The sequence below is a fragment of the Sinocyclocheilus grahami genome, unplaced genomic scaffold (genome assembly GCF_001515645.1).
Source record: "Sinocyclocheilus grahami isolate Dianchi unplaced genomic scaffold, SAMN03320097.WGS_v1.1 scaffold280.1, whole genome shotgun sequence".
In the NCBI taxonomy this organism is placed as follows: Eukaryota; Metazoa; Chordata; class Actinopteri; order Cypriniformes; family Cyprinidae; genus Sinocyclocheilus; species Sinocyclocheilus grahami.
Window position 1 is genome coordinate 539,419 of NW_015505459.1, and position 25,766 is coordinate 565,184.

The 25,766-nt window shown below is 35.9% G+C and overlaps 2 protein-coding genes across 2 annotated transcripts in view; both read right to left on the bottom strand.

Annotated features, from left to right (window-relative positions):
• Positions 1-12,661, bottom strand: part of LOC107600189 (phospholipid phosphatase 2-like) — a 39,793-nt gene extending 27,132 nt beyond the window's left edge. The window contains exon 1 of the mRNA XM_016292018.1: positions 12,380-12,661. Within this exon, the coding sequence (XP_016147504.1) occupies positions 12,380-12,443 (64 nt within the window). The 5' untranslated portion in view covers positions 12,444-12,661. The remainder of the gene's footprint in view (positions 1-12,379) is intronic.
• Positions 12,662-16,778: 4,117 nt separating this feature from the next.
• LOC107600241 (interleukin-6 receptor subunit beta-like) overlaps positions 16,779-25,766 on the bottom strand; it is a 13,880-nt gene continuing 4,892 nt past the window's right edge. Inside the window, exons 4-11 of the mRNA XM_016292086.1 lie at positions 23,868-24,090; positions 22,693-22,884; positions 22,296-22,394; positions 20,682-20,825; positions 20,428-20,556; positions 20,241-20,331; positions 19,948-20,029; positions 16,779-18,102 (exon numbers count right to left, since the gene is read on the bottom strand). Coding sequence (XP_016147572.1) covers positions 17,626-18,102; positions 19,948-20,029; positions 20,241-20,331; positions 20,428-20,556; positions 20,682-20,825; positions 22,296-22,394; positions 22,693-22,884; positions 23,868-24,090 — 1,437 coding nt within the window. The 3' untranslated portion in view covers positions 16,779-17,625. The remainder of the gene's footprint in view (positions 18,103-19,947; positions 20,030-20,240; positions 20,332-20,427; positions 20,557-20,681; positions 20,826-22,295; positions 22,395-22,692; positions 22,885-23,867; positions 24,091-25,766) is intronic.

A 25,766-nucleotide genomic window follows, 5' to 3' on the forward strand; every position in this document is an offset into this window, starting at 1 on the left:
CATTTGAAGAGGAATGTTGGCTGAGACAGAGATGATAAAAAAGGTAGATTGCAAAATATGATGAGCCATAACTCTTCCATCAGCTTCTAATTTGCCTGAATTAAATTTATTTATTCATCATTTTGGCATTTCTTGGTTTTTTTTAATAAACACTAGCTTTAATAAGTTTTTTTTCTTCTTTTTTTGAAATAATCCTTTTATTCAGCAAGAATGCATTGATCAAATTAACTAAAGGGGTCATATGATGCTTCATGCACTTTTACAAGTTGTTTGAACTGAAATGTGTGTTGGCAGTGTGTGTACACAACCACCCTATAATGATAAAAATCCACCTGGTGTTTTTTTTTTTAATCTGCTCATATCTTTTCCCCTTTCTAAAATCGAGCCGATCTCAGATGCCTGTCTGTGTGACGTCACAAAAACAGGCCCCTCCCACGATAGTTTGATTGACAGTAGTGTTTCAGCACAGACTGGACTGGTGTCTTACCTTAGACCCGCCCTGAGTGACTGTCATCAGTCCGCCATTGTTTCACCGCCGGAGCAGATGTAGACAAGAATGACTCCTAAGCGATTGAGGTGTTCTGTTGTTGGATGTAATAATGAACATAGCAGTCGTTGTTTACTCCCTACATCTGAGCCGCTGAAGACGCTGTGGATTACGTTTGTTTCTGAGGGGAATGCGCCTCCGATCTACATAAATGCGTCTATGTTCGCGCGAATCATTCGTGATCCAGCTTCACCTCCAGAAGAAGTGAGTGTAAGGTTTTTTAATGAATCTTTGCAAATCGCCTTTCCTAACAATGTGCTAATCAGCAAGTTTCACGATGAATGCGGCTAAAGTAAACAGTCCTTCAGAGAGCGGCTCGGAAGAGAGGGGCGGGGTCAGCAGAGCTCATTAACATTTAAAGGAAAATGCTACAAAACGGCTTGCTCTGAAAAGAGCTGTTTTTTACACTACCACTGAAATTTTTTTACCAAACTATGTTGCAGACTTTTCATTAAGACCCTAAAAAATCATATCAATGTGTGGAAAATAGGCATCCTATGACCCCTTTAACAGTAAGAGTAAAGACATTTAGATTGTTACAAATGATTTCCAATTCAAATAAATGCCATTCTTTTGAACATTCTGTTCATCAGAGAATCCTGAAAATTGAAAATTTATCACAGTTTCTACAAAAATATGGAGCAGCACAACTGTTTTCAACACTGATAATAATCATAAATGTTTCCTGAGCAGCAAATCAGTATATTAGAATGATTTCTGAAGGATCATGCGACACTGAAGATTGGCGTAATGATGATGAAAATTCAGCTTTGCAGTACAGAAATAAATAATAATGTAAAATATATTCAAATAGAAAACAGTTATTTTAAACCGTAATAATATTTTATAATTTTGCTGTTTTTACTGTATTTTTTATCAAATAAATGCAGCCTTGGTGAGCACAAGAGATTTCTTTAAAAAAAAAAAAAAAAAAGTCAAACAGTGCTCTTCATCAGGCACTATATATTTATTACAGAACATGTAAATAACAGTTTTAAATGCTTGTAAATAGCCATTTTAAAATTCCATTATATTTCATGTTTTCTATGCACAAGGCAACCCTGAATGTAAAATGCTTGAGTTATGAGCTGGATGTGTGCTTGTGAAATCTCACTGTCTCTCTGGACTGGAATCAGTGTCATTTTCACACAAAACTGCAGACACTGACCGCAGCCGCTGAGAGAGAACATCGTACGGTCTCTGCACAATATCAAAATATGACAGAATTTGCATCCACTGTTTCAATAGTTCACACATTTATTAAAGAAAATACGAGTGGCGTGTCACTGTGCACGACTACCAGGTAAATATTTTAAGTCTAATTACTTTTCTCAGTATTAGTGGAATTGTTCATGCCTGCAGTACTTGAACTAGCATTAAATATTGCCCAGGATTGACCCTGATATGTGACATTAAATGAAAAAACAAAAGACTTTTTTTTTTTCCAAGAAAGACAACACAAGATATGAAGAGACAGGGTCTACAAGAATGCACAAAGAAAGAGGAAATTACAGGAACAGAACAAACTCTGAACTGAAGTCGTCACTTCACTCAGACTGATCAAAGCGGTTTCATACATGCCGCCCTCGACATATTTAGTGTTTAAATGATGTAAAGTGGAAATTAATAATCTGGTCAAGTGCAGGCTGTAAGAAAGCACACTTGGAGGACAATGACCTCACAACATTTAACAGACAAGCAGAAAGAAGAGCTGAGCTCAACATTCATCTCACACTCGTATGAACTCTATCAGTCTATCAGACTTCATCTCTAGTGGTGCTCCAGGCTTTTCAATGCAATTACATAGTCTTTTACATTTGCATTGTTTATTAGAGAAACCCACAAACTTAACTGGATACATATCTAGAGACCAGAAACTTAAGTTTTGGGTTTTATTCATGAGTGCATGCTTTGAAGGTTCCCACTTCCGAGAAAACACACACACACACACACACACACACACACAAAATAAAACAGAGCACTTCTCAACCTTAAGAAACGGATATGCTGAGAGGGTCAATCCGTGTGATTTCCATCATGCTGACACACTGAGCAACTAACAAACTCCCTACAGAGTGTCTGCACCAATCAGAGAGGAGGGTTTTAAAAGCGGTCACTAAACAACAAACATCGTTCAGTGACCGTGGATGAATATTAGCCGTTTTGCAGCCGTTGCTGTTTAGCGAGAAGAAAACAAGCTGGAGAGAAGACAGCGAGTCTGTGACCTGCTTCAGCACAGGTTAGACATTTAACTTCTGCTGCTTAAAACAGAGAGGACTGAGTGAAATATGATAACAGAGAGGAAGTCACTCATGATTACTGTATAAAGAGCTGCATTTATTTGATCCAAATACAGTAAAAATGGTAACATTGCGAATTATTATTAGAATTTAAAATAACCGTTTTCTATTTGAATATATTTTCAAATGTAATTTATTCCTGAATTTTCTGAAACTTCAGTCTTCAGTCACATGATCCTTCAGAAATACACTACTTATTACATTTTAAATAGGGTAACTATTTATCTGTAATCTGTAACCGATTACATTTCCAAAGTAACCTTCCCAACACTGATCAATTCTGAATATATTGTAGAAATTTCCTTCAAAAAAATTTAAAATAAATAAACAAATACAAAAAAAACTACAAATAAATAGATAGATAGATAGATAGATAGATGTCACAACAACAATTTCCATTATATTATTAAAAAGTGCAAAAAAAAAAAAATAATGATGACTTGAAACCATGTTACATGTGGATTTAAGCGAGCACAGGATCCTCCTTTTTCTCTTTCGTGGTTTCAAATACTCCAAAACTGGAAATCACATCAATAAAATTTCCCCATGAGGGTTAGTTGAGGAAAAAAAAAAAAAGGTTGTATACACACACACACACACACACACACACACACACACACACACACACAAAATGTATTCAGTTCTCGCCTTGGGAGTGTTGAGCACAATGGCTCTTCATCAGACCATAATAAACATCAAAAATACAACCATTAAATACCCCCAAATCCTTTTAATTAAAGTCACATGACTCAAATAAATCAGCAGCCCTACAGAAACATCAGATCCACACTGCAGTTTGCCAAAAAGAAGTTCCAATTTAAACCGATGAGGCATTAACAGTCCACAAATAACTTTCTATCCCAGGTCTTTAGAAAAGCATCTACATACTGGTGCTTTAAAGAACCTAGAATCCAAAACGCTGATCTCAAGAACCTGTAATGAAACATCAAGAGAGTTCCATAAACAACCTTCAGAAGAACTGTATTCTAGCTCTGTTCCAAAATTTGAACTTGAACTTTCTTACCGCCTATATGATGTATTCAAATGCTGCCTACGCAGGCCGCTCGCTAGGTTTTGGAACAGTGCCTAGAGTATGTACTAGTTCCTCAACAGTTACATTCAAACGTTCCTTTCAGTTCTCAATCTACTCACACGTGCGTGCGTGTGTGTGTGTGTGTGTGTGCGCGTGTGAGAGAGTGAAAGTGTGTGTGAGTGAGTAATACTCCGTGGTATGTGCTCACAAAACTGGCCGTTAAACCTGACGCATCTAATCCACACAGGACAGGACAGACCCTCTCCCTCTTCCAGTCCTCTTCTTTCTTTCTCCCCCTTACCTCAGCCTGCTCCTTTCTTTCTTTTTTACCCTCCTCTCCCCTGCTCTCTTCTGATCCCTCTTTCGGTCAGTCATGTGGTCTGTGGTTTTGTTTCATGCATTCTGAATGTTCAGTAGAGTGAAGCCAGACCTGATTATCTGATTCATTGACTATTCAGTCTACTAAACAAGACACACTCATACAGATTTTTTTAACCCTAAAACACAGCCTGCATATGTATTCTATACTACACATTCAAGTGACGTCAGCATAAGCTGGTCTGGCTGGTCTGGTTGGCTAGTTTTAAAAGGGTTTTGGCCATGTACTTGTCAGCCTGAGAAACAAGTTGGCTGGCTAGCTAAACATCAGTTTGGCCATGCAGGCTAGGAAACCTAGTAATACTTGTAAACCAGCTTAAGCTGGTTTAATCTGATGTTTTAGCAGGAAGTTTGTAGTATTTGAAAGATACGACCACATCTTGAGATCACAAACTCCTTTGTTGTGAACTGTTTACATTAGCTTTGTTAGCAAGTTCACATCTAACTAAATTCATTATTTTAAAAATTTCCCTTTTACTTAACTTTTACTGGGTTTAAACACTAAAAAGTTTGGGGTCAGTAAGCTTTTATTCCGCAAATATGCATTATAATGCACTGTGATGTCAAACGTGACAGTAAAAACACAATATAATATTTTAAAAGATCAAATAAATGCGGTTTTATTAACCTTCATATATTCATCAAAGAATCCTGAAAAAATAATGTATCATGGTTTCCACAAAATATGAAGCAGCACAACTGTTTTCAACATTAATAATAATAATCAGAAATGTTTCCTGAGCAGCAAATCAGCATATTAGAATGATTTCTGAGGGATCATGTGACACTGAAGACTGGAGAATGATGCTGAAAATTCAGCTGCGCATAACAGGAATAAATTACATTTTACAATATATTCAAATAGAAAACAGTTATTTTAAATTGTTAAGCATTAGAGAAAACATTTAAAAATCTTACCAATCCCAAACGTTTGAGTTTGGAGGCTTTGTATTTTTCAAATGCTTTAAATCAACATGAATTCAGATCTGACTGTTTACATCCTTAACACCTGTTCTTATTGCAAACGATTCAGTGCAAAGAAAAAAAAAGGTTTGCAAAAAGCATGCATGGATGCACACTAGGGTTGGGCGATGTCTACCAAATCGGCATCGGACGATGTCTACAGTGAAACATCGTGATGGACGATGACATGGGGGTTGTGCCCGAAGCGTGAAACAAATAACGCGTTCTACGGAGCCACTAAAAGGTTAGCCGCTTACTAGCGGTAGCCTGTTGCATTACAGTACATGAAAGTTCACTTACCACACACACACACACACACACACACATACAGAGAGTAAGGAGAAATGTCTGATAGGACGATGGCGAATGATCTGCAGATCCTGAGCACCAATGACTAACATCTAATCTTGTCAAATGTGCGTTGGGGGGGGGATGTCAGCTTAACATCGTGATGTCTGTCTGCCATCGGCGATGGACGATGGCATAGTCCATCGACCCAACCTTAATGCACACTTCAAAAATATGGACATCATTCACCATATGTGCACCTTTGACATGCTATTTTTAACATACCATGATTTGGGAATCCTAATTTTGCATACTTAATATAGTATAGTTACTACAGTCTGCAAAATTTGGAATGGAGCCACTGCAAATTAGCTACATGACACGAAAAACCAGAATGCTTCCAGTATGACTTATTATTTTATCTTTTGTCGGTCATTTGCACCCACAAACATAATTGCTTGAACATTTAAATGAGGAAATATGGGCATCTGTGAAGAATATGACCCGATCTGACAGGCTCGCATAGATGCAGGGTGGGGAAAATGAAGCATGGCTTAAAAGAAAAGGAAGGAAAGCATCTGATAAGAATTAAATAGGAGCCTCTAAGCGCTCAGAACAACAGCTTCTCTGAAAATCTGAGGATTTGGGATAAATCAGTTTGCCATGTTTTCTGATGTTATCTGGCCGGGTCGTCCCAAACTAATTCAGAGAGAAGAGAACAAAACATTCCAAATCAAATGTTAAAAGCTCGTGCTCACTACTCAGCCTCATCAGTGCAAAATAAAGCTAAATATTTGATTCAATATGCTGATGACAACTTGTACTGGACCATCACAAACAGACCTTTCTCGCGGATATTCAGAGGGTGTAAGGCTGAGAGTTTTGGAGGAACGCTAACTTAAGGTCCAGATCACATCTGAAGCATTAGAGGACATTTTTTTTTAAGTATTAAAAGGGACCAAAAGTGAAAATTCAGTCATTACTATTTATTCTCATGTCATTCCAAACCTGTAGACCTTCTTTCTTCAGCAGAACATAAAAGATATTTCGAAAACATCTCAATGTTTTTTGGACCTCAATGTTCTTCAGAACAACTTTTGTGCTCCACAGAAGAAAGTCACACAGAATTGGAATGACATGAGGGGGAATTAATGATGGCATTCCAAAAAAATTCTTCTAATTAAACTATAGTCTAGATAGTTTGAGGAAATCCTGTAATTAGCATTCTTCAAGGAGGCTTGGATGTTTGTAAATTCTATACATACTTCAAGACGATGTAACATTTCCAATAAGCCAGAGGGAATCATGGGACATAAGAAGCGGAAAGGCAACAGCAGAGACTCAACCTCTGCATCCTGAGAAGGACTTTACAAGCCAAGCACAAACATGAACTCATGAATTCTTCAAAACTGCTGATGCATCAAAGGGAAGAGGAAATTCAGCCATAGAGATGAAGCTTCACTGCCACGGATTCATGTACACCTTAAAAATAAAGTTTTCTTGCTGGCATAGATGGTTTCTTGAGGAACCTTTTACACCCATGGAATCTTTCCATTACACAAAAGGGTCCTTTATAGTGGAAAAAAATGTTTATTAAATTGGTTATTAGATTATTAAAGGGGTCATATGATGCCATTTCAATTTGTCCTTTCTCTTTAAAGTGTTACAAGCTCTTGATGCATAAAGAAGATCTGTAAAGATGCAAAGACTAATGTCTCAAATCCAAAGAGATATTCTTTATAAAAGTTAAGTCAACCACACCTACCTAAAACGGCTCGTTCTAACACGCCCCCACATGTCTATGTCACTATGTGGGAAGATTAGCATAACGCCGCCCAAATGTTCACGCAAAGAAAGGCGGCGTAACTTTTATTCTCGCTGTAGTATTGTTGTTGCCGCCATGTCGTGAAGACGCTGTGTGATTCGTTGTGAAAGCGAAACTACTTTGTTTGGTCTTCCAAAAGAGGATGATATCCGCTTCGTCATGCCTAGAGCTGATCTGTGCTGGTCGCTGAGGAAATACATCGACTTTGCGCTGTGGCTCGCCGGATCGGCTTTCACCGAGGACGAAGCGAAGTCCAGCCCGGGGTTGTCACATGTGGTTGCCGCAAGCCCGCCGGCCACGCCGTTCTCAAGCCCACTGGCCTCCGCTCACTCTAGGCCGTGGCTTACTGTAGGCCGCCGCCACTCACTCAAGCCTGCCGTGCGTGATGCTGTGTTTCGTTGTGAAAGTGAAACGATTTAGTTTGGTCTTCCAAAAGAGGACACAACTAGAAATTAGTGGTTAAGTTGTATTTACAACATTGTTCCAGAACACTTCAACCCAAATATTCAGATGTGTGCAGCGCATTTTATGGAGGACTGTTTCCTGATCCTGGGAGAGTAGACTACAATGCCGGCTATTCTGACTCACAGACTGTAAGTACGTTTTTTTTATATTTAAAGAATTTGCCACTGATGATTCAAACGCGAGTTTTAAGCAGTGTAGAGTAGCACTTGTTGTTTGTCATTTCTCCGATCACAAATGCAGAGATGGTTTTATGTTTCCTCGGCACGATGCAACGCCACGCGTAAAAAGACAGTACAAGTCATTATAAACCGTAATTATGTCCCCACTGGATGCAACAAATACCTCGTTTATAATGGGTTTTAATGTTTTTGTCTTGTCACTCCGGCCGGGACATGGCATCACAATATGGTGAGGGTATTCAGCCAATCATAACACACTGGATAGCTGGCCAATCAGAACACACCTCGCTTTTCAGACCGATGAGCTTTGTAACAATCTACGTGTTTCAGAAAGGCGGGGCATAGAGAAGAAACAATAATGTACAGTATGTGGAAAATAATGTGTTACCTTAAACCGCATAAACATTTCATTACACCAAAATAATGTTCTTTTAGCAACATCATATGACCCCTTTAAAATGGCATTTGTTTCAAAGAATTGTTCACTGAAATGTTCTTTGAAGAACCAAAATTTCTATTGCACTGCAGTGCAAACCCCCTTTTATTTTTAAGAGTGAGGCTTTAGTTAATGGAATATTCAGCATTTGAGATCCAATAATTTATCTTCCAGTTTCAGTATGAAGAGCTTTGAAACGTTACTACAGCCACTGGTCTAGAAAGGCTGGTCTAGCAGAGCTGAACCATAATCCTGGAATAATAACACCTGAGATGGCTACAAATCAATTTTTGTACCAAACATGAACAATATACTTTTCAAATGATAATTTAGGCAATCTGAAGGAAGAAAGTTTGGGAGAAAGGGAGAATTTTTTTTTTTTTTTTTATAAGTTGGTATTCTTTTTAATTTGGGAAGACAGTTTCATGTCCATCTGAGACACTGAAAACACCGGATCACAAATTGCTCGTGTGTAAAAACACAGTGCTTCGCTTCACTCTGAAACATGCAGCCCATTTATTGATTTAATTAAATCTCACTAAGCCATATCGCCATTTTATTTCGATTAATTGTGCTACTTCAATCTAAGCATATGAGGGGGTTTTGCATTAAACTGCAGACTAATTCTCCCCTTCTGCCAGTCCGGATAACCAGACACATGCACAAATATTTGCCTTCGTCTGGACAGACACATAAATGGGGATATTTTGAGAGCAGTCCCTCTCTAGTGTTGACAGCAGAGAATAGCGTGAGACTTTGCTGAAGCTGAACTTGCACAGACCGGATTCTACAGCAAGCCTTGACACGCAGCGTCGCAGCACATTTACAGATTCAAACAGCACTGCAAGAACGCACAGACAAACACAATCATGGGATTCATTACATGGCCCACCTTGTTTGAGTTTGTCTTTCCTGTCAGTGCACACTGTCTTCCCACTGAAAGGCACAGGTGGGCATTACCTGTAGGCCACACCCACACTGCCAGGAAATGTCATTCACACAGTCAATCTCTGCTCTCTATATAGACATTTGCCTTGTTTAGTTGTTTTAAAATAAAAGTTTACCCAGAATTTTTAATTCAGTGTTTTTTTTTTAAATAAAATAAAATAAAAAATTAAATGAAATTTAATTGAATAACATTAAAATAAAATAATAAAATTAAAATGTAATACAATTAAAATCAATTCAAATTAAATACAATTAAAAATAAAATAAAATAAAATGTAATTAAATTAACAGAACTAAACTGCAACAGTCTGATTCTGGAAGTAAAAAAAACAAACAAAAAAAAACATAAATTTTCTCCACATGGGAATAAATTTTTAACACTAACACTAACCCTTAAAGACACACCTTCTATGAGCTACAAGGTTGCTAATCGGTATATGCTTTTGTTTAACCGACAGTCCCACATTATTTTAACTAATTTTTAAAAGATTCATGTTTAAAAACAATTATGCAAATAAATGTCCAATAATCAGAGTGCCTCAATGAGGAAAATCACAGCAACTCAAGTTGCTCTCAAGTTCAACTACTTAAATATTTTCATATATATGCACATTTTGCAATAAACAAACTAAATTGTTTCTATACATGTGAACTATCCCTTTAAATCAATCGTTTTATATATTTCTCTATCATTTTTAAAATGTCATTTGCAGTGCTGCATTGTAGTTCTTAACCCTCATTAAAGCTATAGTCTTGTACCTTTGTCTTTTTGTCCGATTTTCAAGTTTTCTGCTTCATGTCAAAGTTGCAATGTTGTGATTCACCTTGAAGCTGGTTAGTTTGGTGCTTATAACTCTTTTTGAGAAGACTTATTATTTATTATTTTTTTAAATCCCAGCTGAAAAGGATGACAAGAATACTTCCAGAACCGAGGTGACTGAAAAGTGAACCGGCACTTTTGCACTTTATAGAAAGGCAGTTCATACAAATCAAACACAAGTCTTCCGAATTGCTTTGTGTGAGGAACAGACTGAAAATCGAACCGTCAGTTAAACCTATCGTAAGGATTCTTGCACACAAATCCCCACGGCTAAATTTACAGCACTTCTATTGTTCTTTTTCTCATTTTCGAACGCAAATGACAGAGATGACAGAATCACCATTTTCGCGTGAACCATTGCTTTAACTGAAAACAGATCCCAACACACCAATCCTGGCACTGATACCAAGATTTTGAGACTCATCAGTCCTCATCTGTGAGAGCGTTTACTGCATCAGCAGCAGTAATGTAAATCTGACTCACGCCAAGTGAACCAAGTGAAGCTGATTTACAAATGTTATTCACTCTCTGCTGAGTCATCTGGACAGACCACACAGATGAACTGGAGCATATATGAGCTGCAGTATGTAGAAGGCATTGTTCTCTTCAGCTATAACCATGCATTGATGGAGACACTCCTAAAGGTCGCCATTGTTACTGTGATGATTTAAGCTTCAGATGATACAGCTGAGTGCATCAGATAATGCTTGCATGCTTCATTTCACCAGTGTAACATTACAGGTGTTATTATGTGCTGCCTCAAATAATAGTTAGTGGGGAAATATAAAACCGAATCTTCAAAACAAACAGCTCAAACCGAAGCATAGAGACCATTTGAAAGATCAGAGTGCGAAAATGCGAACATCCAGATTTATAATGATTTCTATATCTGAACTAATCTTTATGAAAATAAAGAGTGCCAGTTCTTTTGTGAGACTGATTCATTCCAAATAAACGCTGCAAGTGTGAACAAGCTCTGAACTTGTGAAAAGCTCCATGTTGTAATGATTTTATCGGATGATAAATCTATCGATTGATGAGTCAGTGTAATACAAAGAATCTAGTTTTGATGTAAACGGAATGATTCCGCTGTGTTTCTAGGTCACTAAACAGTTAAGCGAACTAGTGGCATTGATCACGTTACTCTTGTTACTCACACAGATTTTCTCGCTTCCACTGAAGCTCATTCTCAAATCATGATCATCAAAGTATTAAGTTAGAATAGGATGTGCATTTTCAATAGTGGTCTCAGACTTTTGGACTCCACTGTAGATTATTATTTTCACATACCATTGTATTAACACAGTACTGCAAGGTATATCAACATTTTTTAAATAAAAATACAAAAACAAACACATACACAGTATTATTCAGGATGCAACCATCATATACATTAGTGAGGAAGACAATATTATTTCTCCATCCAGTCTCGGTCACATCCTTGGTATGTTTCTGTAATTTCTACATTTGTTGCTTTGGGACAAAATACATAGCCGAGTTATCACGATACACTTGAGAGGAATGTTATACTAGACATATGAATGTAACACTTCAGGCATTACATTGCTCAATATTTACCTCATATATACTGTATATACCAGTCAGTAAGAGTAAATTAGAGAGACACCGTTTGGAAGTTTGGATTTTCATTTTATCAAGATATTAAGACATTTATAAAATATTAAAACTTATATATATACACACACATACATATTCTATGATGAATATGTTTTTGAATTCAGACTAAAAATAATCTAAATGCTTTGACCTTTTTATTAACATTGAAGTTTAAGTCAAATAGAGTAACTATGATGAGAAAAGTGAATACATGATATATGTAAAGAAAGAAAGAAAAGATAAATAAATATATAGTATATAGTAAATAAATGAATACTAACTAAATAGTAAATAAACTGAATTTGTATAGGTTTTGAAATGATTCATTTGTGTCATTAAAAAAAAACAAACATTCATATTCAGATTTAATATGAGTTTCAAATTACATTTGAAAAAAACATTTTCTTTTAATAATGACCACTGTCCCAGTCCTTAGCCCAGGTTTAGCGCGCTTGTACCCAGTGGAAAGCAACAGTTAAAAGTTAAAGGTGGCAGGTGAACTTTGGTGAACTCGGGATGGATTGCACAATCATCTGCTCAGATCATGTAAGGCAGAAATGCAACAAAAGATCAGACTTACCCAGGAGCACACACACGACATCCATCAGCACCATAAACATCTTGTTCTTCTTGAGCTCTGACATGACTGTGATCTGCTCGGCTCTTCTGGGCTTGATTGCAACTCAAGAGACTCGTGTGATGGTCGATGCGCGTGTTCTTCCGGGTGCCCTGTGTCACCTGCGTTAAGGTGCGCTGATGATGTAACGCGTCCGCGCTCGCGCTGCGTAATTTCACGGACGCGAGTGAACGAGACGCGTGAAGAGTGAAGACTGAACCACGAACAGTTTAAAGCGACTTTATTCGTACACGTACACGCCCACTGCTGACGTCTGTGTTCTCTCTCTCTCTCTCTCACACACACACACACACACACACACACACAAACTGTGCGGACTGCTGTTCCAAATCCACATCCAATCTCCTCCACAGCAAAATCTCTTTCCAAGCACTTCTCTGTGTCCGTCAGTCTCTCAGGAGTTTAAGATATAATACAAGATCAACCCGTTCAGACTAGACTAGAATTGTTACACGCAAACACAAATGTGACAATATTTCTAGTGTAAATGTATCCATATCCAATGTATCCAAAATCACTTTTTACTTGATCATTTTTATATAAATATAGCTATGTTATTACTTAATTATAACTATGTAAATCAATTGTATATTCAGTTTTTTAAAAATCAAGATATTTTATCAAATGTAATAACAGTAACTGTAGTTAATCTAATCTAATAAACTATTGCAGTTCATTTAACACACTGACCTTTGTGATGGGGCAAGTTGTCACAATGAAAACTGCCATTAAAAAAGTTTATTATAGGCTAAATGTAAACTGTGAAACAGTGATTCAACAGGAAAAAAATGGCTATTTATAATGAATAAATTGTATAAAGCATTTAAAATGCAACTTGCCCCAAACTTTTATTTCTGAAAAACATCATTGTCCTGATAACATAATCCAGGCTTTTACTTTCATCATCATGCAGTCAACCCTACACTGTCTCACACACACACACACACACACACACACACACAGGAGTTTAAGATATAATACAAGATCAACCCGTTCAGACTAGACTGAATTGTTACACGCAAACACAAATGTGACAATATTTCTAGTGTAAATGTATCCATATCCAATGTATCCAAAATCACTTTTTACTTGATCATTTGTATATAAATATAGCTATATGTTATTACTTAATTATAACTATGTAAAACAATTGTATATTCAGTTTTTTAAATCAAGATAATAACAGTAACTGTAGTTAATCTAATCTAATAAACTATTGCAGTTCATTTAACACACTGACCTTTGTGATGGGGCAAGTTGTCACAATGAAAACTGCCATTAAAAAAGTTTATTATAGGCTAAATGTAAACTGTGAAACAGTGATTCAACAGGAAAAAAAATGGCTATTTATAATGAATAAATTGTATAAAGCATTTAAAATGCAACTTGCCCCAAACTTTTATTTCTGAAAAACATCATTGTCCTGATAACATAATCCAGGCTTTTACTTTCATCATCATGCAGTCAACCCTACACTGTGAGAATGTATGTTTTATTGTCATCACTAGTTAATACAACAGCTATAGCAAAAATACGATGATATTTTAGTATGAATTCTCAAAAATACAAAACTATTATTGAAATGATTATGCCCTTTTATGAACCTTTTTCCTTCTTCCCAAGGATGTTTTGTCAGGTTGTGCTATTGTTCTGTTGACATTAGGGAAGTTAAATACAGAAATACCCAAAGTTAACAAAATCAGAATCAGAATCAGAAAGAGCTTTATTGCCAAGTGTGTTCACACACACAAGGAATTTGTCTTGGTGTTAGGAGCTTCCGGTACAGAAAATACATTAAATTATAAATAACAATAGTAATAAAAATATACAGAAAAAGGACAAATGTCCATTGACAGAACTGTGAATGTGCATATGTGCTATTTACAGATGCAGGTTTAATGAGTTATTTACAGATGTGCAGTACTGAGGTGTGTTGTGTTGTTCAGGTGCGATATGGCCTAGGGGGGGAAATCTGTTCTTGTGTCTGGCTGTTTTGGTGCACAGCACTCTGTAGCACCGGCCAGAGGGCAACAGTTCAAAGAGAGAGTAGGCTGGGTGTGAGAGGTCCAGAGTGATTTTCTTAGCCCTTTTCCTCACTCTGGAGATGTAAAGTTCTTGGAGGTTATAGAGGGGCACCAATAATCCTCTCAGCAGTCCTGACTGTCCATTGTAGTCAAAAGAGACTTTTTACATTCATTTCTCCATGCACAGAACATCTCCACTGCAGAGCAGTCAAAGTGCAAAGGAAATTCCCCTATGATCAATCACCACACCCAAGAAATATCAGTAAATATAACCAAAGTCCAACATATGCTGGCATTCAAAGCACTCGATATGGGTATAGCCTATATATAAGCACATATTTTCTCAAATATTTAGCAAGATATGCAGTGTTTACTTTCAAATATGAACCTTTGTGACTTGTGATAGCAATAATGCAAGGTGATTTTCTGATCACTTTATTAAACAAATAACAATAGCATGTGCTTTATCAGAATATATACATACTGAACAGAGCCTTGAGTTTCTCAACATCACTACAGGAATGACAAATATTGTGCTAAGCATTAACCCATTCCTTTTTTTAACCATATTCACAGGCTGATAAATTCCTGATGGAATGGTGCATGCAAGGAGCATGTTATGTACTAACGGTTCGTACGGTTCTGGCAGGTCAGTGTGAATATCCAACAACAGCACATTTCATCCACAATAAATATTGCTGCACCAGCTCTGGCACACGGCCGATCTGCACTCCTGTCGCCAAAGATCAACTCTCTGGAGCCGGATGTATGTGTGACACTGCCCTGGCCCGTCTCTGTCCAAACAATGAGGGACTTTATCGGGAATTCCAGTCGCAGGAAAGATGGCCCAGCGGTGGTGAACTCTGGCCTGAAGCCACAGCATTCCCAACAAAATGTTCCCAATGCCGAGTGTTCCTCTCACTGTCCTTTCCTTTTCCGCAGAATTTATCTTCAGATACATTTCACAAAAATAAACCTTTGACATTATTTTGGAATGGCATTGCTCAAATCTTTTCATTCGGAAATGAAACAATATTTAGTTCAGATCAGGTGGGTTATGTTGTTTTTCACAGCTTTCCAGGTTAGCAGTCTAAAGTTCCACAGACTAAAGCTTACATTCATGTGTAGGCTGACAACACAAATGTGGTAATTTCACCAGACAAAATGTATGTCTTCTGATGGGATCTTGTAAAAAGACTGGATCTAACATTTCTAGAAAGGTTCCAGTTCTGTCTGGAATCTGTAGTTCTGTCTGATATCCAAAACCAGTTAAAATTGAGTTATGTCTGATATCCAAAACTGGTCAAATTTAGTTCTGTCTGATACCTAAAACCAGTTAGGATTGAGTTCTGTCTGATATCCAAAACTGGTCAAATTTTGCTCTGTCTGATACCTAAAACCAGTTAGGATTGAGTTCTGTCTGATATCCAAAACTGGTCAAATTTTGCTCTGTCTGATACCTAAAACCAGTTAGGATTGAGTTCTGTCTGATACCTTAAACCAGTTAGGATTGAGTTCTGTCTGATATCCAAAACTGGTAAAATTTAGATCTGTCTGATATTCAAAACCAGTTATCATTGAGTTCTGTCTGATATCCAAAACCAGTTATCATTGAGTTCTGTCTGATATCCATAAGTTATCATTGAGTTCTGTCTGATATCCAAAACCAGTTAGGATTGAGTTCTGTCTGATATCCAAAACTGGTCAAATTTAGATCTGTCTGATATCCATAAGTTATCATTGAGTTCTGTCTGATATCCAAAACCAGTTAGGATTGAGTTCTGTCTGATATCCAAAACTGGTCAAATTTAGATCTGTCTGATATTCAAAACCAGTTATCATTGAGTTCTGTCTGATATCCAAAACCAGTTATCATTGAGTTCTGTCTGATATCCAAAACCAGTTAAGATTAAGTTCTGTCTGATATCTAAAACCAGTTAACAGAGTTCTGTCTGATATTCAAAACTGGTCAAATGTAGATCTGTCTGATATTTAAAACCAGTTAGGATTGAGTTCTGTCTGATATTTAAAACCAGTTAGGATTGAGTTCTGTCTGATATCTAAAACCAGTTAACAGAGTTCTGTCTGATGTCCAAAACCAATTATCATTCAGTTATGTCTGATATCCAAAACTAGATTGAATTTAGTTCTGTCTGATGTCCAAAACCAGTTAACACTATATTTAGTCTGATATCCAAAAAGGCCAACAGAGGAAACCGGTACAGAGCAGAAAGCAGGATATATGCAGGTCGACAGGTATAACGCAAACAGCAGTGCTACATCAGAAATACTAATGAAAAACAAAAAAATCCAGTTTTTCAGTTAAACAGGTCCATAAAATTCCAAGCCGTGTCCATGATGTAACCAGGGGAACGTGTTGTCCTGTCCAGTTCTGTTTGTCCTTCGTGTCAACAGAAATGGGAGGGTTTAAGATGACTAATTATGTATTAAAAAAGTAATATTAAACCAAATATCACAATATGAAAATAACATAATATGGATACTTGTATTTTTCAAGCACCATTTGCTAATAAAAAATGAGAAAAACAATATTATGTCACAAGAAAAATGGCACTGTTTGATCTCAGAAATAGCAAATATAGGTCAAGTTTCCATGCAACGAAAGCAAATTTTCCGACCCAGCACATATTTTCCACTCAACTGGCAACTGGAATCAGTGGTTTATGCACATTTGACTCTAGACCAGAGAGGTTTTGTGAGAGAGGTGTCACATGTGGAAATGACTAGCGGTCCTCATGTGGTGTCCTTGACCTAGACGAGATCTGACAGGAGGTGCTCAGAAAAAAAGGCTGCTTGGAAAAAGTTCACAATTCATTTTCAAGTGTCGGGCAAAACAGCAATCGGATGCAATCTCTTGAACCGGCCCATGAAACTATTGTAAATCCAGTGCGACTATTATGATCAACTGCGGCTGTCTACACTGGACACAGTTTACAGAGTAGACAAGTTTCTGATTTTAATTGCTTTATGTACCAGCCTTATGCCGTTCCAACTATCCCGTTACTGTACAAGCCTGTGTATATCTGCCAAACAGAAAGCACACAGAGATGGTGGTTGATACGAGGGCTCATGTTCTGGCGGGCTGGAGAGAGTGGGATTGTGAAACCCCAGTCACATAAGACTCATTGTTTACGCTGCAGTGAACTATGTGCTGGTGTCCTCTGGTAAAACCTGAAGGAAATGCGGACACTCATTCAGGTCGAGAGTCCTGTACGAGTCTACAGTCGTAATGACCGGCGCGTAGCTCTCGGACACATGGATGTATCCGCATAAATCTGCTTGATTACTGTTGTAGGTGAAGAGCGATTCAAACAAGAGATCATCAGATGAGGGCTGTGGGTCGTCTTTATATCCAGCAGGAGTGACTTGGTCTGGACCGGTGTAGCTCTGGTTGAGGAAATGTGTGGGGAAAGCTTGAGCTGGTGTGAGTTTGGAGTCCTGGTGGGTTACAGGAGAAGTGCCGTTGTAGGTCTTGGTTTCGGTCTCATTGCTGTCTTGTGGAACAGTGTGGTAGGTGAACACCTGGACGGGGACGTAGTCTTTCTCACCATAATCCTGATAGATTGTAGTTTGACCCATAGAGATGATAGAGTTCATGGTGGACAAGGATGGTAGCTTATGCTGTTGAACATTGAAGACACATCACACATGTTTGTTTCTGTGAATTGTGGGGACTTTCCATAGACTTCTATTACTTTTATACTGACCAAACGATATTTTATATCCCCTAACCCTAAACCTACCTCTTACAGAAAACCTGTTTGCATTGTTACACTTTCACATAAACATCATTTACTATTTCTTTACATATTTTTTCCCCTCATGGGGACTGCAGTTCGGTCCTCACAATGTCAAAAATGTCAGGTTTTACTATACTTGTGGGGACATTTGGTCCGCACAGTGTAGGATAAACAAGCACACACACACACACACACAAGAAAACCTGTTTGCATGATTACACTTTCAGATAAACATCATTTACTATTTTTAATATTTTTTTTCCCTTGTGGGGAATTTCAGGTTTTACTATCCTTGTGGGGACATTTGGTCCCCACAATGTAGTATAGCACACACACAACAACAACAAGCACGCACGCACGCACACACACATGCATGCACACACACACGTACATATTCAACACAAAATAATTTAAATAAAATGGAATAAATGACAATTAATAAAATGTGTGAATCTTAAATATGAATTATTATTTGAAAATTGTTATTGCGATTAAAAAACACTGAGGTTGCATTGCTTGATTGCAGGGCTATAATAATAATAATAATTATTATTATTATGTAGTACTCATTTTATATAAAAATTATTATTAAAATATTAATATCAATAATTTTCACATTAATATTATTGATAACAACAACAACAATTTCTAAATTGCTAAAATGTATACTGCCATGAATGCATTAATGTAATGTAAATAAGTTTGGATAAAAATGTCTGCTAATGTATATTTTGCAAAAAAAAAAAAAAAAAAAAAAATATATATATATATATATATTATAGAAATATTAATAAATAAATATATTCTTTTCACAAGTGGTATTTACCAGGATTTTACACTTGTTTTATTAATATAAAAAATATATAAAATAATAATTTATTATTATGTAGTATTTATTATTTTGTTATTTTTTAATTAATCATATTTGCATTATATTATTGTCAATATATATCAATATATAAAACAAATATAATAATAATAATTTTCCCCCTTATATAATATTATTAATAACAACAACAACATTTATAAATTGCTAAAATGTATACTGCCATAAATGCATTAATGTAATGTAAATCAATTTGGAATAAAACGTCTGCTAATGCATATTTTGCAAATATATAAATACATTATAGAAATATTAATAAATAAAAATATTATCTTCACAAGTGATATTTAGCAGGATTTTTTCCCTACATTTCATGTCATGCATGCTCTTTTCTGACACAGTATCTTCTTGGTAACCAAGTACACTAACTTTAAATAAAACTTTATTAGGGGAAAAATTATTTGCGGTGGTGTTAATGATACCAACTGAGCATATATTTAAAAACTTGATAGAAATAATTCAAAATAATGCAATAAAATCGAATAAAAATAATCGAAATAGTAAAAAATATTTAAAAAATCAAGCATTTTCAAGCATCAAACCCTGGGATGTAGAAGTGCTAATGTTAAAGAACCACCCATAAACTGATTCACCTGACTCCACTGTCAAACTTTATGACTTTATATATATCTTTAAGCAAAAGTTTTGTATATTCATTTGGAAGAAATGATCTTTCCAGACATAACACCTCCCCCTGCTGGCAGCAATAGCTACAATTCAGTCACCAAAAACTGCATTATTGATGCAGTGAAGGTGCAAGTACCTCCTCCTAACAGCATGTGGGTTTTAATCAATTTCACTGACACGGCTGAATAAATATAGAACTATATTTGATCTTACCTGACACGGTTTAGAGTTAGACCAGACAGACAGGCTGCTTTTTGAAGGGTCTGGTACAGTTGGACACAGACACCGTTTAATCCTAAAACACAATAATAAACAGTGACTATAAAGACTGCATGGTAGTGTGTGATGTCATTAAATAAATACTGAAATACTTTCTTCTTTTTTTTTTATATAAAAGAACGTGCATTAGTGTTTTAATATGCTATCAGTAATCCACATCCATTGAAAGAGAACCACTTTTATTAATGTTCTCCTTTAATGAGTATGGATTGTACAAATGGTCTTACCTCGCCCTCATGCATACTGGGATGATTAGAATCAGAAAACACAGCAGAAGTGCACACAGCAGTATGGGAATCACTTGTACATCCTCAAGCCCTGTGAACACACACAAACATGTTTAAAGATAACGCTGTGTTTATACGGGCAAGAATGTAAAAAATAAAAAATCTATCCAAATGGCCTCATTCTTACCCACAAGCACCATCTGACAGGGCCCAGCGGCGCCCCCTACTGCAGTATGAGCCATTACACAGATGTTATAGATTCCTTCCGTCAGTCCACTGAGAGATATCTGTTCAACATGAGCGTCTACCTTCATACCTTCACAAAATGAAGTGTCAAACTCAAACATGATAGTTCTTTCATCATTTACTTGCCCTAATTTAATTCCCACCCCTTTGATAAAATTGCTTTCCAACATTTCAACATTGCTTTTTGCATCTTACTTTTGTTTTTGCCATTTATGCTGTACAGTACAGTATAGTTCTGGATGAAGCCGTGGAGTTTCTCTAAAGGAACAGGATCCCATTTCAGAACAACACCGCTGCTGCTCATCTTCAGCGCTGTCATATTTGGGCCGACAGAGGGCGCTGAAACACAGGAACACATCGATCACTGCAGCCACATTAAAGGGACAGTTCACGACAGTTCACCTTTAAGTTGTTCCAAACCTGTACGAGTTGTTGAACACAAAAGAGGATATTTTGAAGAATGTGGGTAACCACAGAGTTGACTGTAGCCATTGACTTTCATAGTATTTTTGTCCATACTATGGAAATGAATGGCAACCATCATCTGGTTACCCAAAGAAATTCATAAGAATTGGAATAACTTAATGATGAATCAATGATGACAGAATCTTCATTTTTGGGTGAACTGTCCCTTTAAATGTTCCTTTATTTATAGACTAACTTTAATTATGAAAATGTGTTCATGCTGAGATATATATATATATATATATATATATAGATACAGGTGTTGCATCGATGTGTACACATTGAAAAGTTATGCAAATCCATGAATCCATTTTTTTTTTTTTTTTTTTTTCATTAATTGTTTTAAATGTGATAAAAAAAATTCTAGGTTTGCTGTGCTTGTTTGTAGGGCTGCACTATTATTGTTGTTAAATATTACTATTGCAATATTATATATAAATACAGGTGTTGCATCGATGTGTACACATTGAAAAGTTATGCAAATCCATTTTTTTTTGTTATTCATTATATTGACAGCCTTTCTTTAGTTATCAACTTTTTCTTGTATCTTTGTATCTTAATTGGTAAGAAAATTATTGGAAAATAAAAGAAAGTAATACAAAAAAAAGATTATGTTTAAGGGAGAGTGGGGCATGTGGTCACATTATATGGGGTAAGATGGTACAATGGGAACCTGCTGTCTATTGACAGTGATTTGAGTTTAATACCTTATATAACATAACATATACTATATAAAAGCATATATAAATCTATATAATATACTTTTATAGACACGTCTTCCACAACATATTTAATGGCTTTTCAGCTAAATTATGACCTGACATGCAGATCTGCCAGTATATATGTACTGTTGCTATAGCATATATAGACTGAAATACTTTTTCTCTTTAAGTACAATTAATATCTATTCTTAAAATACTATAAAGAAACAAGCAAACAAATGGCATTTAAAAAATAATTTATGTTTATTATGTTTTGTTACGCAAATGTATTAAAAAATTTAAATAAGCAATATATGGCTAGCAATTATTTGTATATTTTTAAATATACTTAAAATATATTCAATACATTTAAAAATATAGATCTTCTAAAAGGATGATGCTTGTTGAAATTGCTTAAAGTGATAGTTCTGCCATCATTTGACATGCAAATCGACCAGAATTTATGTACTGTAGCATGTGTGACAACTAGCCCCAGTTTCCCCTAAAGATAATGTTTCTGTATTATATGATTTGGTTTAATTTTTTGAGCATGGCTTATGGCAAGAGAGCTGGTGAATGCTACTGCAATACTACCACACTGTCAGTTCCAATAAATGGACACATTTTCAGTGTAATATCTGACCTCCTTCCCGTGTGAAAGCAATGACTGACATGTCACTTCCTGCCTGTCGCCCATACAGACTCACGACCGACAGATTATATGGGACTTCTGGCAGAAGACCTGAAACACACACATTATTATTAGTAAAAGACCACAACATAATATCTTAAAAACCAGGCACAGCTAAGGATAATATGACTATACAAAAATAAACAAATAAATATTTAAGATATTTTTTATTTTTATTTTATTATTATCTAAACTTACATCTAAAAGAGACAAAGACAATAAATATATTAATGGCATCATTAACTGTAAACTTTTGTATGATGTGAATCCACACCAACAGGCCACTGTCATACCGACCAGCGAAACAAAAAAATTACTTTTCAGTTAGAAAGAAAGTGACTTTTCAGACCTGTGACAACAAAGCTTCTTGCAGTTTCATTTATATGCTCCCAGTGCAGACTACTTGGTTCACTGTAAGGCACAGAAGTCCACTGTACCACAAAGCCTCTCTCTGATTGGTTCAGTGCAGCTGTCCATTCCACCGTCAGTCGAGTGTCGTCCAATGGGGTGACGCTGATAGCCTGAGAGGGTGGGAAATCTTCTAGGACAGGAAAAGGGGGATACATTTAGAATAAATGACCACATGGTTTCCGATAATGATGTTGTTTTTATGAAACTTTGTTTAGAATTTCCCATAAATTATCACTATTTCATTAAACAACCACAAGAAAGTTGCTTTGTGTTTGTAGCAGGATGTTAGTCTTGATGACTACATGATTTGGCCTGCCTGATGAAGTTTTGCAGAATAATGGAGAGAAAAAGGAAGTAAACAACACAACAAAATAAGACTTTACTGGAAGTACAGGTGGGCTGTATATATTATTTGCAATAAATCAATGGAAAAATGCTTATTAAAAAATCAGGGAATTAAATACTTGAAAGGTGAGTATTTTCATTTGATTGTATTGTATTGTATTCTATTCTATTCTATATTTTGAGATTGTAATATTTTTTTAATATAAAATATTTTTGTAATAGTACAGTAAATATATCCAATCTTAAAATATTATAAATAAACAAACAAATAAATAGCACTTAAAAATGAGGAAATCTAAGGAAAATATTTTGAGTATGTTTTGTCATGTAAATATATTTTAAAATCTCAAGAAGCAATATATTTTTGGCAATTATTTTTATACTTTTAAATATATTTATTTATGATTATCGGTGCCGATATTAAGCATTTTTATGGTTACTAGTATCAGTCATTTTTAAAACCGATTTGCCAATAAAATAATTGAAAAGCATTTAAAGAACATTTTGTCAGAGCCCTTGTTATTCTTAATTTTGACATTAACTTGCATTTTTACACCAGACATATATATTGGTTCAAAATATCGGTATACAGTCTACTTTATCTGTAAACATCGGTATCAACATAGGCCCTGATAAACATATCTGTCGACTCCTAATCAAGATTCAAGACCAACCAGGACCAGCTAGAAACCATCTCAGAAGTTATTAGCTGCACATTAATTCCACTGAAAATCCTAAACACATTGAAGCATCCCTTCAGTGATTTACCTGCATGCGTATGTGCAGGTATGGAGATGTGAGCTGGTGGTGACGTCCCGGCAGAGTTCGTCGCTGTCAGGCTGCAGTGACAGGGATCATCAAAGACGGTGAGGATGCAGGAGCGTCTGGATGCGTCTATAGAGTCACAGGTCCACTGCGGTGAATCCAGATCACTGCGACAGGTTGCAGAGTAACTGAGCACAACACCATTGACCTCAGGCCAGGACACAGGCTAAAACAGACACAAAACCAAGAGATATTAGATGTTATGAATAATTAGTCATGTCTTATTGCAGGTCAGTGGAGAAAGATGCTAACTGCAGTCAGATGGTGCAGTCAGTTACAAGATCGACCAGGATAACCAGTGTTACGTTCCCCTCCTGTCTAGGGGTTTGCGAGGGGAAGTAGCAAAGGAAAAAAGCATAAAAAATTTAATAAAATAAAAAATAGAGCGGCAAGAACACACTTCAGTCCTCTGTCCCAGAGTGAAAATGACACCAATTCAAATGTATACAAAGATAGAGATTTATTTACAAAAAAAAAAAAACACAGTGAGTTTAACAAAGAGATAGGGAGCAATGGCTCAGGAGAGAGCAAGGCCTAAAATAACAAACGAAGCAATTAACTAACTATTTTAGGGAGCAGCACTAACTTACCTCAAACACCCAAAAGAAAAGAGAAATAAACAACATAAAACTTCCCTCCACTCCCTAACTGAACCAAAAACAGGGCTTAAAGTAGTATCCAAAGAAAAAGGCACTCTCTCCCTACAAGCTTCCCTTTTAACTCCAATATAAAAAAAAAGGAAAATAAAAAGAATATATTACCTGCTATTTATCTTTAGCTTTTCAACCAAGCAAAAACAGGGTCAGATATTATTTCCAGACAAAGCTCACCACAGAAGCACTATTAGCCACTTGCTAATAAACAACTCAAAATCTGAAGGTGACAAACAACAATCCACCAAAGAGTTCAGTCTGGAGCAGGTGAGAAGTGTGTCTCTCTGCAGCAAACACTAGACTCCCACCATATACTCCACTCTCAGGCACGCTCTCAGAACGAGCTACAGGGGATGGTGATTCAGCCTGAGAGGGAACAGAGTGAGAGAGAGAGAGAGAGAGAGAGAGAGAGAGAGAGAGAGACCAAGCACAACACAGAGCACTCAACCACGCGGATACATTTGCACCAGAATATAACAATAACAATTCGTCCAGGGACGTAACACCAGACAAAACTTGACTCCTTAATCACAGCTAGACTTTTGTGTCATATTAATTAAATATTTAGTCATTCAAATTATTCTGCATAAATTTTTTTTTGGCAAGTTACAATAAACCAAATCTCAGAGGGTGCTTCAGGTATATAATTGAGACTTTTTGAAAGAAAGACAGATGCAACAAACTATTTTTGAAATGTTATATTAAAAAACGTTTTTAATACGTACGGTTAAGAACTTAAATCAACTGAATAAAATAACCATGATAATAATACTAATTTTATATAAGTCTTCATAAACAGAATGAAAAGTACATTTGTAATATACATTTTTTTGTTTTTTTAATTAATTTCATTAAACATATTTAATTAAAATGTTATCCGTAACAGTCCTTAATATTTTGTATATGTGATCCACTAAAAATCAGCATTATAAATACTTATTTTAACATCACATCTAATGAAAATGTAATGTAATGTTCAGTGAGTATAAAGTAGGAAAATGATAAATAAAGAAAATGATTATGAATCAGTGTTAATTTAGGATTGAGATACTATTATAGCTTTTATTAATATTTTGAATTAGTTTTTATTTTATTTTTTTCATTCTGATTATACCTTTAGTCAAAATTGTAGTAGTTTTGTTAAGTGTTTTTGTCATATATATATATATATATATATATATATATATAT